Source organism: Anas platyrhynchos, chromosome 16 (genome assembly GCF_047663525.1).
Source record: "Anas platyrhynchos isolate ZD024472 breed Pekin duck chromosome 16, IASCAAS_PekinDuck_T2T, whole genome shotgun sequence".
Lineage (NCBI taxonomy): Eukaryota > Metazoa > Chordata > Aves > Anseriformes > Anatidae > Anas > Anas platyrhynchos.
Window position 1 is genome coordinate 7,611,380 of NC_092602.1, and position 14,652 is coordinate 7,626,031.

General features: G+C 47.9%; 1 protein-coding gene across 4 annotated transcripts in view; it reads left to right on the forward strand.

Moving 5' to 3' along the window:
• Positions 1-14,207, forward strand: part of BICDL1 (BICD family like cargo adaptor 1) — a 52,219-nt gene extending 38,012 nt beyond the window's left edge. For 3 of the 4 annotated variants that reach the window (XM_072024299.1, XM_027469914.3, XM_072024298.1), the window contains 3 exons: positions 2,413-2,543; positions 5,227-5,347; positions 9,979-14,207. In XM_072024299.1, coding sequence (XP_071880400.1) covers positions 2,413-2,543; positions 5,227-5,347; positions 9,979-10,179 — 453 coding nt within the window. In that variant the 3' untranslated portion in view covers positions 10,180-14,207. Of the gene's footprint in view, positions 1-2,412; positions 2,544-5,226; positions 5,348-6,287; positions 6,397-9,978 lie in introns of all 4 variants that reach the window. The other variant, XR_011803743.1, reaches the window with a different exon arrangement.
• Positions 14,208-14,652: the final 445 nt, after the last annotated feature.

Consider the following 14,652-nt stretch of genomic DNA (forward strand, 5'->3'; position numbering starts at 1 on the left):
GAGCATCTGGGCAAGCACCAGCTATGGCTTGATGAGGGAGTCTCTGTTAAACTCACTGCAGAAGCTTCACATATATAAAATGAGGTCCTTTTGCAAGTGCCCAGGGGCCCATTCCAGACATGATCTCAAGCAGCCAAACTTCCTTTAAACCTTGCACTCAGTCTGCTTTAGCAGCTAGTCTGTCTCACTTAAACTTTTCTCAGCAAAGTACAAGGCTGTTTGATGTGGGGAGCTGGAACCTGTAGGTACCCAGACTGACCCATCCTGCTTGTACTAAGAGGGCTTAGTGCTTTTATATTTTATTATTTACATTTACCGAAGGGTAGATGCAACCGCTGAACAGACCAGTGCTGCTGTGCCGTATGTGGTGCTGTATCCCTTTGGAGAAGGGAAAAGAAAACACGTCCCTGACCAAAAAGTCAGCACAACCCAGGGTCTGACAGCCTCATGTAGGGCTATGGGAGCTCCCACCACATTGCCAAAGAAAACACAGAATCACAGAATCACCTAGGTTGGAAGAGACCTCCAAGATCACCGAGTCCAACCTCTGACCTAACACTAACCAGTCCTCCACTAAACCATATCCCTAAGCTCTACATCTAAACATCTTTTAAAGACATCCAGGGACTGTGACTCAACCACTTCCCTGGGTAGCCCATACCAACAGAGCAAGAGCATCATTAAATACTCCCGGCAGTGACAGCTGTGCATGTACAAGGATGCCTTGCTGCTGAAGCAGCTGATTAGATGCAGACTGCAGCAAGGAAGCAGCCCTAGTGCCTGTTCTTCCCTGAGGACCACTCCTCAGCAGCACAACCACGATAAGCACCATCTTCAAGGGTCCAGACTACTGCCACCAGTGAGACATGCTCTGGCTGTGCTGCCGGGGACTCCTGTGCACCACCTGCAGGTCCTCCTTCACCCTGAAGAACACCTGAGATGGTGAAAACAAGGGTTTGATCCCTGCAGCTTGGCTATGCTGACAGACCACGAGAGGCTTGTTCACAGCTTTTTTGAGTGACCATTCATACACCAGCACACTCGTCTGAATGCAACGCCTTCTCAGCACAGCTCTCAGGCCCATGTACCCTTGATGGGCTACCAGGAAAGAGCAACATTTGGTTGCTCTTTGCTGTGACTGGTCCTCCCCAAAGTCCCTAGCATAGAAGGACTTCAGGACCCTCCTTACCTGCAAATCCCAACAATAGTTGGTGCAATTGCAAACCCCAAACCTATCCCCAAATGCAGTTCTGCCTCTTGACTCACCACCACCACCCTGGGATGTCAGCAGAAATGCTCAGCACCTTTCACACAGCTCCCACCCCTGCTCTCCATCACATCATCACTCTGAGCAGTGTGTCCCACACTGGCCTGCGGGAGGGCACGGCTCGGGGAGGGTTTTCCTGTTCCCCAGCATAGGACAGCAAATCCACTGCACACATACAGACACGCTGCACTCACACCTGCCTTCCCCTCGACCCAGCCATGCCATGCTAGCAGCAGATCCTCCCACATCCTCAGTGTGATGAGCCCTTTTTGACTGTCTGCCCTCTATTTTAAGACTTCTTTGAGGACTCACATACTACCAAGCTGCATGCAGAGAAGGGAGGTGGGTCAGGTGCTGGAAGGGTTTCCAGGTGGTGGAGCAGCATAACTGAGCACACGTGTGCCATAGAGAAAGAAATTAAATGTGTATGAAATATGGCAAAGCTGTGCTAATGCGATCCTTGCATGATTTCACACCCTATTAACTCACTCTGCACAGGACCAAAACAACAGATCATCTCTCAGACTATTTAAGACTGCACGTATTTTAAAGTCTAATTAAATTTTAAGACGTGCCAGTAACACCTTCCGTGGCATGAAAGGGAATTTTCACATCCTTTGTCTTCAGCTTCATAACGGTTTGGAAGACACAATGATATCGTTGTTCCCCCCACCAAAAGAAGTTTATTTTGCTGGTAGATGATATTGGCAACAATTTAAGCTGGGAAAGGGCAAAAAGGAAGACTCAGAGGATGCATGCACAAGACAAACTGCTCAAAGAGGGAGGTGTTTCAGCACTGGGGCCACACTGGGCTTAAAGCTGACAAAGTCACAGGTGTGTCGTGCCCCACATGGCTGCACAGCTCCTGGTGCTGTTGCTGAATGTGACTGAGTCCACCCTGGTGACCTGTATTGCTCAGAGCAGCACTGCCTGCACCCCTAGGCAAGCCAGCATGGTTCACCAAAGATTGCACCAGCAACAGCAGCCCCTTTGCTTGCAGATGCAGCTTCTTCTACAGGCAGGAGACCTCAGTCTCCAGGTTGGCCCACCTGGCTTGTGGTTTGTTTTTTGTTTTTGTTTTTTTTCCTGCTCGTGGTGTGTTTGTCCTAGTGACCCTGGGTTTCACACCTCCCCTCTGACCACAGGTCACACTGCTGAGTGTGGAAATGACGACGCTGAAGGAGGAGCGGGACCGGCTGCGAGGCGCTGCTGAAGACAAGGAGACGAGCGAACGGCTCCTGCAGGCCATCAGGGACCGAGACGAGGCCATCGCAAAGTAAGTGCAGTGAACAGCCGAAGCCAGGCTGAGTTAGCAGTGAAGGAGCTCCTCAGCAGCAGATGCCTCCAGGGTGTTTTTTTTCCACCATCCCAAAATTTCAGTAGCTGTGACAAAGCAATGGAGCAAGTCTCAGCCTTGCTGGTGGTGGAATATGCTGCCAGGAGGTCAGGAGCAGAGCAGGAGACTTCAGGAGACTCCTCACGGCAGGACTGGGAGTGTTTAGGAGGATACTGTGAACCTGTTTTGCCATCTGTGATACTGGTCTGAGGCACAGCAAGTGGAATCACCAGGTCTTGTCCTGTTCTTCTTATTTTTCTTTTGTTCTTCCAGACACACAAGCCCTGCTTCCCTGCCCATCCCTGTTACAACCCTGCATGGATCTCTTCCCTAAACCATTTATCTGGTCACTCTCTCTCTTTTCCTGCTCCAGGATCTGTTTTGCATCTCCAGTCCTATGATGCTCTATTTCTCTGGTCAGGATTCTCCCACAATTTTGAATCTTTATTTTCACTATCTTCCTCCTTGCAGACCTCTGCAGTTTTGCTGCCCTGTACCCCCTTCCCTGTCCCTGCACCTCAGCTTGCTGCACTGCCCCACAGCATTGCTGAACAGTGCTGCCCCAAGCGCTCTTTTCCTCAAGCAGAAGGGCAGAAACACTCACACTCTGTGCTCTAGGTAGAAAGGAAACATCTGATAATCTCCTCCAAAATGAGATGGGCCAGGACACCACCAGTCCATCTCCTTACAGCCATGCCTACTCCTCAGGTGCTCACAAGAGGAGGAGGTAAGAGCACTGCACCCCTGCAGATGCAGGGGCCTAAATCTGCATGCACAGACACTAAGACTATTTTTTTACGTGACCTAATCATCCATGCTGCTCTTGCCTGTGTATCCAGCTACCAAATTCCTGTCACTGTCCTCTGTTACACCTCCATCTGTTGGCACAAATCAAGAGCATCCCAGCTGCACAGCCAGGCGCGGAGAGGTTGTTCTGACATTTCCCGTGCATGTGGGTTGCTGGTTCTTGCTGTGGCTATGGCAACACACTGCTGCCGTGATAAATCCCACTGTAATATCCAAACAGCAATGGGGAGCTTTATAGCAAAAAGCTATTTAAGGTGCTCAGACCCATAGCTGGGAGTGGAAAGGTACGGCTTCTCTGCAGTGGTTAATGACCCTGCTGGGACAAAGCACTAACATTTACAGCTGACTGTCCTGTGGTGGCAGGAGCCCAGAGAAAAGGGACGTGACAAGTGTGCATGGTTGAGTGGCAAGTGATTAATGAGCAGTAGCTGCAAGCAAAAGCAGACAAGGGCATCTTGTTGTTGGAAATGAAAGCACCTCTCTGCACACCAAGGGGCTGCTCCCCTGCAGCAAGCAGCCTGACAGGCATGCGATGCTCTGCCTGCCCTGCAACTCAAGGGTTAAGTCACTTTTGTTGAAGCACTCCCAAAAAAAAACCCTCTGAACAAAAATAAAATCACTGCCTGAGGCAGACATCTGGCATGGAAAATTTTTAGCTTGAAGCTGAAGTTTGGCAACATGGGAAGCAATAGGAAAATAGGATCCTATAATAGAAGGTGTTAAGCAACCACTACCTGGAATATAAACACAAATTCCCAAACTGCTTTTCTGTAGGGGAGCATGAGGGAGCTCTTAGGAGGCAATGAATTAGATGCAATTAATAAGATGCAATTATTCACCCCAAAAATATTTTCAAGGAAAATGGTTCACAGCCAGTCACATTATGGTTTCCCATCACACAGCAATTAATTGAAAACTTAAGACCAGGCAGTTTGCACTTACCTGTGCTCTCCTAGCACAGTGAGCAGCATTTCCCAGCTCAGGCAGCTTAGGAAATTGCTCCTTCCCAGAGGACAGCTCCTTCCCACTACCCTGTGGCAGCTGGAGCATCCCACCCACCACACATTCAGAGCTCAGCCATGGGCTCATCTGCCCACTGAATGCCTGGGAAGACACACAGCAGCATTCCTGACGGCGAGCACATCCCCACTGAAGTTGGGAGCTTTAAAACTTAATATGTAATTCAAACAATTTTAACAGTTCCTCATTCTCAAAAAGCAAATGCCACAATAAACTTTCTTCCTTCAGTTCTTCCTTCCTTCTGTCCAAGTCCTCTTTCTAGAAAATGAAAGCAGAGTTGTAATTGCTGTTGTGTTTTTTTTTGTTTGTTTTATGTTGCAACTTATTGATCAAGTGAGCAGAGAAAGATTATTTGTTCTTATTTGTTGCTTTTTTTAAACACATACCATTTAATTTCCTATGCATTAGTGAACATAGGAAATGCAAAAAAATTATTTGTAGATTCTACCTCATTTTAGTTCTCCATTTTTAATGGCATATCCTGCACATCATTCAAGCATACTACATTATTTGCACAGTAGCATATCTGAATATCTTTTCTTTTTTTTTTTTTTTTTTTTTTTTTTTTAATAATGTGCTTACCTGAAATCTGTTGTTTTTATAGTAAGGATGTCTGCAGTTCTGGCCCACTCTTCAGATAAGTAGACAGTCTGGAATACAACGGAGATAAACTGTTTGGAATCCAGAGACTTGCCTAATGACTAATTTGTTGACTTCTCCTCAAGGATATGTTTAACATTTCCTCAAAATAATTAAAAAAATAAGTCAAAAGTCCCATTTCTTGCTCTTCCCCCAGGAAGAATGCAGTAGAGGTGGAGCTGGCCAAGTGCAAGATCGACATGATGTCCCTCAACAGCCAGCTGCTGGATGCTATCCAGCAGAAGGTGAACCTCTCGCAGCAGCTGGAGGCCTGGCAGGTGAGCAGCCTCACATCGCCTGAGGGCAGGGTCCAGGGGACACACAGTCACCTTTGGGTGATTTTTCCCCTCCCCATGGGCTCACTGTGCTCTCAGCCTGAGCATCTGTAGATATGAGCATTTGATTTCAGCTCTGCAGGAGCCAGGGATGCAGCAGTAATCAGGGAGGAGGGGGTGGAGGTGAGGGGGGAAACAGCCCCCTGTTCAAATCTTTTCAGCTGTGAACTGTTAATCAGTTATACACTTATACCCCTTCAATTAATTATAGAGGAATACCCATTTGAAATGGGGAAACAAACTGGATCTCACCGTTACATGTGGCACAGGTATACCATGCTTTGCAGAGCAACCCGATGTTTCTCTGGGGAGGTGTCCACGCGAGAGGTATCTCTGGGTGGTCGCAGCCTTGTGGATAAGAGAACACAGCATGTCCTTGTGTTTCCATAACTAAACAGAAGGGTGGGAGGCAGGGGGGTTGTGGCAATGGTTTCATGGTATAGCGTTACTGTTTTCATCCACTCAGAAGATCTGGCAAGATGGAAAAGCTAAAATCCTAGCTCTCCACCAAGGTAAAAGAAAAGAAAAATATCTAACAAAAATCAAATCTCAAACCCTTAGCAGTTTGGCAGCTTCCCCAGGGATGCTCTGCTTGGGCTCAGTGGAAAAGACCAATGCAAAAACAGAGCCCTTGACAGGAGACAAAGCCGTGTCCTCTGAGAAACTAGCACTGAGGGAGGGTAGCTTTAACAGAAAAGGAGCAGATGTAAGAGAAAAGATCTGAGCCAGTTACAGTAATTTATTGCAGAACATGCAAGACCCCAGCTCTACTAACGACCAGCCTGACCAGTAGAAACCTTTCCCATACAACCTTGCTCCTGTTTCAACTCCACTGTGTTTTCGTTTCTCTTTTTTTCTCTCTCTCTCTTTCTCCTGCTTACAGTTTGCTTCCTCAGGGCTTTTTACTATCTGGCTCCTTTGGTTTCTGATCTAGTGGCCTTTCTCAGTTCCTGTACCAACAGCTTTAGTCGTACACCCCTCCTGCCTTTGAGGTGAGCTCCCTGCACCCTTAACAAGCACCTGCCATCCCCTTGCCTGCTCCATTTGCTGCTGCCATCACCCACATCCGTCTCTGTACTCACCATCATCCAGCAAGAGGGGCCAGCGGGGGCTCTCTATCACCCCTCAGGATCCTGCATCCCCCAGCACCAGGCCAGGGCACAAGGGGCAGCACCCTGCAGTGAGGCTTTACCCCTCAGGTCACCGTGGGGAAAGCCAGGCTGAGGTCCACATGTCATTAATCCTGTGCCATTCAGCATATCTAGCATCTGGAAAACTTCCTGAAGTACAGGCTGGGATTTTGCTTCTCAGCCTCATTATCTAGAAAGCGATAGAGAACTCTGCAAGTTCTGCTTCAGTTTGAACAAGAGGTATCAATTCAGATCTACTTGCTTAATACCATCTGTATTTGCTGGAACATCCCTAGCTTAGAGCTTTGACAACAGGCAATTGCTTTCTGTCTTCACACATTGTCATCCAACCACAGCAAAACAGCAACCCCAATCCTGCTCCTAGCAGCCTCTCTGAGATGAAGATCAGGCCCATTCACACTGCAGAAAGCTGTCTCCAACAGTCTGACCTGAAGTGCTATTACACCATAGCAAAATAGCTTTCAAGCACCTGGTGTCCCCAGAACAGAAGCTCAGCTACAGAGTCTCAAAAGAAGCCAGGTGATTTACTTATTTTGGGGATTTTCTTGCAAAGCTGAAAGTTACAGGTAAAATGGGATGAGATTCACTGCTTTAGCTGGGCATATGAAGAGAGACTTTAAATGACAAAATGTTGCTCTTGCACACTTTTAGTCTGCACTTTATGAGGGACCATCAAGATTACAGTTTTCTATGAGCAACTAGTCATGCAGGCTATAAAATATGCCACAAGCAGAATGTCAAAATGTCACAGATCCAAAGCTAGCACAAAGCTAGCACAGGCAAGGCTATGCACATTGCCCCCATGCCTAATCTGTCCCACACTAGGATTTGTCGTTATCTGACTGGGGACAAGAGAGAGGTTACGGGGGTAGGAATGAAGATGGAGCAAACTTAGAAGTGAGGAGAGCTCTGAAACAAGAGCTTAGCGGCTTCAGCGTAATAACACCAGTGGCACCGTTAGGATAGAAAATGCTGCAATGCTAGCAGAGAGCTGCAGCCTGCGTGGGCACAGCTGCCAGCCCCTGGGGTCACCCTGGGCAGCTCCAGCCCTTATCTCACATGAGGGAGCCTGGCTCCAGCTCACAAAGAGGATAAATACCAGTTACACCTCCTTCAGCCTCACTCCTCCTGAAAAGAGCAGAAACTCCTGCCCTGAAGGCCCAGAGCACACCAGTGCCGTGGCATCCAGCTTTACAAACCACTTTGTCAAAGGGGTCTTGTAGCCCTGCTGTCTGTCCTCCTGCTGTGTCCTCACGCAATCCTGTGCTGCCCCACACCAAGGCAGGGACCACAGCTCATGGATGGGACAGACAGGGAGCCTGAAGGCAGAACACAGCAATATGACAATATTTACATATATATTCTATATACACAAACGTATCTTCTATATACACACACATATAATGCATATATAAAATCAAATCTATCCCTCATTCTGTGATTAACCAAGGACACAGACCTGACGTGCTGGAGCCTTGGTGCCCACGTCATCTGACAGAAGAGTTGCCTTCAAAATCCCAGTGCCATAAATTTCTACATGGCAGCTTCACTTCTGGAAACCTGTCTTACCTTAATGCTGATGTTTGCCTTAACCTCCTCAACTCTCCCTCTGCCTCTTCCCTTTCTAGTCCTGCTCTAAAAAGATCCAAAGCTTCCCCAGTCCACGTAGCTCCACACCCTAACGCTCCCCTGGGGAATCCTCTCATACTAAATTCAGGCTCAGGCGATGGCTGTTGTTCCTTTTCCCTCCTGGAAGTGTCACAAGAGGTAAGGTGGCACTTTCTCACCTCTCCTGCTCCCCTCTGAACCCCGCTGGTGGCTCACAGGGCTCAGGACCTTGCCTGCTGGCTGGCAGAGAAATTATCCTTACCAGGGCTGCCAGACAGCCCAGCCACGAGCAGCACCCAGTCTGTCTAAATTCAGCTGGGAAACTGAGAGAGGAACAGCCAAAGGAGAGAGGGAAGGGATAAAGAGCAGCTCAGACCAGTTCAATGGCAGTCATGTTGCAACTTCCCCAGCAGCAAATTCTCCCTGCTCCTAAAAACAGGTTTCTTGTATCAGACAGTAATTTCAGCCCCTCAATAGCTTCCAGGCCACCAATGCAGCTTGATGCCCCCAAAACCAGGATCCCAAGCAGCTGTTGGCTATGGGTACTAGCACCCACAGCCCTGGGCAGCCCCATCACCCATGCTGTCTCAAGCAGATGCAAGGCTGGGAGGTCACCTGAGCCCACCAGGGCCACAGAAAATGGCCTGCAATGGCCACCTGGGCAACCAGGCTGCACTGCGGGCTTCTCCTAGCAGAGGCTGTGTTTTCACTGCTAGGTCTGTGATGCCAGTGACTGCCGAGACCCTGCCAACCTTCCCAGCTGACAGGGAGACAGGCCCATGGGTACCCCAGGAAAACGTGACTGTCTCAGCACTGTCCCAAGGGGGCTGTCCTGCTACAGCCTGCCCTGGGTAACCTTGTTCCCTCTGGGCAGTGCCCTTGGTCCTAACCAGGGACCAAACCGCTGGAGAATAGGTAACTTCTCCTGTGGGGCTAGTTTGTGTACATGAATTTTCATTAAGCTTCAGTTTAACTACGCAATTAGAGCAGAAATAATGCATCTGAAGGTTTAAAATTCGTGGAATTGATAGCCAGGTTTTCAAGGAACACATTAGCACGTGTCATTAGCAGCAACAGAGCTGACTAATTATTTTGTGTGGAGCAATTTCACTGTGCCGCAAACACGGATTAAAGCAGAGTGTTTCTGGTATGTTTAAAAAACCACACTGCAGTCATCAGTGCCAAGCTGTCAGTCAGAGCTCCCCCCAGCTCTGCCAGCACTCAGGAAGGAGCTGGTCTAAGGGACGAGCAGTTTTTGTCATTAAATTCTGGTACAAACCCCACGTGGGGTCTGGTGGGCCCGTGCCAGACCCCAGTCCTTCTGCTCCCAGTGGCACCTTCCCCCAAGAAGCCCCTGTAACGGGGCCGTGCAGACAGCTCTGCTGCACCTACCTGCCTGCAGCAAGCACAGAGACCTGCTCAGGACAGACCTCCTGATGTTTCCTGGCTTTGCTTTCAGCTGCATTTGAGTTTTTTTTTATTCCTCTCCCCAAAGGGGACATTTAAAAGCTACAGGCAGCAGAGCAGCATACTTTATAGTCAGAGTCCCAAACAGGCACGATGCTCTGCTGTGAGATTGCTCAAGCAGTTCACCCCTCAGACAGCATGATTTACCTTCCTTGCTCACTAAAAAGCTCACAGTGGCAAACGAGGCTGAACCTGTCGCTGGGCAGGGAGCTAGAGCTGTCACCACACTTGTCATCCTTCCTTCATCTCATCACCGCTCGTTTCACACCCGCATCAGCCACGTCCCTGTGCGAGCTCCCCTTGAGCATCAGCTGCTGCTAACGCCCGTCTCCTCTCCCTCCGCCACAGGATGACATGCACAGGGTCATTGACCAGCAGCTGATGGACAAACACCCGAAGGAATGGAGCCAGCTTGCTTATTCCTTCTCCAGTGGCTACGGCGCAAAGCGGAGTGCCAGACCCTCCCCCGTGTTCAGGCCGGAGCCGCAGGGGGACGAGCCCGTCGGGGCAGAAGGGAACCGTCTCTTTTCCTTTTTCAAGAAAAATTAGTTTGAAAAAGAGAAACCTCTCCACCAATTCCTGCGTCCAGATGGGGAGGGGGGCAGCTGCCCCGCTTGCTGATGGACCCAACTCTGATCCACTAGGGAAAAAAAGGGGGCAAAGGAGTTAACCCTTGAGACTCTGCACTATTAACACCACACCTGGTCTGAACCAAATGTTTACATGAATCGGAGGTTTGCAAATTGACGATGTGCTACTAATCGAAAGCAACTTTTCTTATTCTTTAAGCGAAGTGGTAAACTTCAGGGTATATTTTAGGCGCTTTGACACAGTTCAGTTTCTGCTGTGAAGAATAATCCGATTGTCTTAAAAGCGTTCTCATGCTGGAGAAGGAAATAAGCAGCCCCAAGACAAAGCAGCGCAGGAGGTTGGGAACTGCCGCCGCAGTGAGTGCAGGGGGGGAGAAGAGAGCAGAATGCAAAAGGAGAGGAGTCCCTTACACCGCCCTCCAGGCCTGGCAGCTGTGATATCCTTCCATCCATCCCACTGAGACTGGAGTTGCTCGAGCCCCAGCATTGCCATATTTTGACAAGTGAAGCTTTCCCTACAGCAGAAGATGAGCCCTCACTGCACATCCTGCCTGGGCATCATCCCCTGCTGTGGCTCTGCATAGATCCTCACCCCTCACTGGGAAGCCAGGCTCCTTGCAGATCAGGGCAGCTGTAAGCTTGCTGATGTTCCCGTCTTCTACAGCTCCCTCCTGTTACAGAGAGAAGAGTTGCAGAGTCTGCAGTTGCACAAAAATATTAAGGATTTCTCCCCAGAAGATTGACCATCTACAACAGACTACAACCTGAGTAACGTTGTGGATGTTCAGTCCTGGGGCACATGCTGTCCCACTGATGGCAAAGGTAGCTGTGGAACTTCAAATCACATGCCTTTCCCCAAAGCCATGTAACCCTCCCCAACTAAGAAACCTGTTACTTTAACTGGATACCCACCCCACCCCCCAAAAAAGAACTCATTGAGAGCCTACCCATAATGAAATCTATGACCTACTGATGTTGGGTTGGCAGACATGATCCTTAAAAATCATGCACACACCTACCTTCACTAAACCACAGGCAATGAGGGCACCTACAAAGCTCTGGAGATCCCATAGCTTGCTCTTTGGCCCCACATGGTACTATTAGCTATGGCCTGATGTAAATGGAGAGCACGTTCTGCTTGTGGGTCGTTCACTACTCAACCCTTCAGCAAGCAGGTTGCCAAATCTCCTTTTAACCGAAGATGATCAGAGCCTGCTTTGCTGTAACCAAGACTTGATCAATGAGAAGGAAAAAAGCTTATGTGGTGTATGCACACAGTGGTGCTGGAAATCCTGCAATACATTTCCCTACGCACTGGACGGGCACCTTACAGCTCTTCCCTTTAACACAATCTACCTTCATAAAACAGTGAGTTACACCAGGCCACGTTCAGAGATGTCCTGCTGCTGTTATGCAATTTTCACACGTTCTCCCAGCTCACAATACCCACAGCCCCCAATTTGTTTCCCCGTTGCTTTGAGGAGGCTGCCCCCTACGCTGTCCCACAGGAGATGGAACTACGTACATGTTCAGCTCTGCCCTGTTCAGCAACTTAGGTGCTAAAACACCATCCTACAGGAAGCTGCTCATCTCTGCTCAGTATTTACAGTCACAGGCTTTCTGCTAGGATTAGGTATTGAACACCTCCTTCTAAGAAGCAGGTAAGAGCTTGGTGGGTTATTTTTGAAACTATTTAACATACCTAGTGCATAGGGCATACATAATACCTCAGTACCAATATCCCTTCTGCCTACAAAGATTTGTGCATTCCCATTTTTCCTTATTAGTATGAAGCTGCCACTGGGCCATTCTGCAAGGAGCAGAGTACTCTTTGGGATTCAGAATGATGCTAAAAACCTGAGTGGTAAAATGCATTTACCTGAAAGCAATGAAGCCTGGATTCTAGAACCTACTCCAGGAAATTCTTAGGTAAAGCAACCACCAACATTGTCTGATGCTTAGAGAGTCTGGAGCCTCACTGGCAGGAAAGAAAAATGAAACCTTTTGTCTCTCTTCCACTGAGTGCCTGCTTGTATCCACTTGTGCAAGTGAAGGAAAGGGGCTTAGCGCAGTGCCAATCGTGCTCTCAGGATGGCGAACTCTCATCGTCCCCCCATACCTAGGCTGTGACTCTTAACAGGGCAGAGACACGAGGCATGTGCTCAGCATCCCCTGCTGTCAGGACTCAGTTACGCCCATTCGCATTGACAAACTGATACCTGCAGAATTAGGCGTGGACTGATGGATGCCAGCGATACCTGCGAACAGTTGTCGTCCAGCGGTTCTGTGGAAATGACACTGCGTATTTTTGGGAGAGCCATGTGAATGTCTTGCTCCTTGCAGCTCTTTATTCTGCTGTCAGCTGTCATCTCCTGGGTCCCAACAGCTCTCCAAACCACAAACCCAGCAGCTGTGCGGGACTCCATCCCTGTGAGGACGTCTGTCTGTCTGTCTGTATGTATGCAATCCTAAGGCAAGGGCCTTAAGTTATCTAATGAAGATGCAGTAATGAGATGAAGAAAGGTGCCTTCTGCTACATGTTTGCTGAGAGGAAAGTGACTCATTCAGTTGCAGGAGTAGGCAATTGAAATGCACAGCACATCTCTTCATTTAAGGAGGAACCTATTTAATCCCATTGCAATTTTATTTATTTAATAACAGTGATGGAAGAGATTGCAAGAAGAAAGTCAGAATGTTCCAACGTGCTAGTTGGATGTGGTTTCTTAAAACTAACCCCTTAATCCGAAAGACTTAGTTGCACTACTAAACCCAGAAATATGAGAAAATTGGGTTTTAATGAACTGGATAACAGACCAAAGGAGACCTCCTTGTGCTGAGCTGCTACTCAATAGGAACAGAAACTGCCTTAACATAGCAGCTAGGTTTTGTTTTGTTTTTTAAAAACTTCATCAGTGCAGTCCTTCGTGTTCTCATTTGTCATGTCGTGTTTTAACAAGGTCCTGTCTATTTCACCTTGAACTGTCGTTAAAACACTCACCCCCGTTCCGTAATGGCCAGGAACCTGGAATTGTCCTTGCAGTGTTGGTTTAGGAGTCACTCGCTCCACTTGTGATACTTGATACTTCTAAGACACGTGGCAAAAAGGAAACATCAGCTCCAGCAAATGAGATAGAGGGAGCGCAGTAATCCAGCAGGTACTCAGGATCCCAAAGTAGATTTAACAAGTGGGATCAGCAGCTCCAAACACAGCACTCACCTTTACTTTTGAGATAATGGTTAATAAACCAGTCGTGCTGCACAGTCCCTGTTGCACAGAGAGAAGATGCCTGCTGAGATTAAGGTTACAAAGAACTTTCCCACAGTTAAGTAACAGGTGGCTAGGCAAGCACTGACTATGCTAGCATCATGTAAGGGAAAGGGAATGAATCTCCCTTTAGCAAACTGCAAGGGAAGCAATGGTAAACAAGAAACAAGTACATGCAAATGAAAGGCAAGTCACTAGCACTTTATATTAATATAAACTTAGATCAGCAACTTGCCATCAAGATGGATGCTAGATCAATTAACGACAACGGAATAATTTTGCACAGAACAGTGAGAAGTGAGGTTACAGGCAGTGCTGCGTGCACAAGGACTTTATAGCTGTATGCACTTGTCCTACTTAGGATGGTAAATTCCAGATATGCCTCTGCAGCAGGCAAACTCTCTACTCCCTACTCGGCTATAAAAAGCAAGATTGTTTTAACCAAAAGCCAAGAAAGGAAGCGTCTGGGTGCTGCAGCAACAATTCCCTTAGATTGAAAGGGAAAAAGCACACAGCAGGGACAAGCGGAAAGAATGTATCTATAGATATGTACATAAACCACAGTGCTGTAATTTTTGTATGTAGCAGTAATGTAAATAAATGTATGGTTTTTATAAGATACATATTATAAAAATCTATAAAGGCATATTTTTAGTAAAAACAATGCTCTACTTCTTTTGTAAATAGTTCTCTTCAGAATAAAACAGATCATTTATACGAAACCGTCTCAGCTCAAGTCACTGCTTATCCTGCCTAGCTGCAGAACAAAGTCACTTCTTGAACCATTATCTTTAACACTTGGCAGCATCTTTAGTACCTCATCACCCCAAGAAATTCACCCACACAAAGCATGTGCACACATTCAGAAAAGAACGGTCCAGGAGAAAGACCATTTGAAGCACTCACATCTCCTGCTGCACAGGAAAATAGAAAGGCAAGTCTTCAAGTCTTCACCACCATCCAGCCACTTGTATCCTTTACCAGCCTTTAGGTGGAGGGATATTCAAACTTAAGGCATTCAGACAAAACACAGGCAACAAACATGCCCAACTTGACCCAGTTGGGATTCGGACCACTGTGCCCTGAGGTTTCCCGTCTGCACAGTTGCAGCAGGCCAGCGCAGGCAGAAGAGGCATCTTTGCACAGCAAATTTTCATCACACTTCTT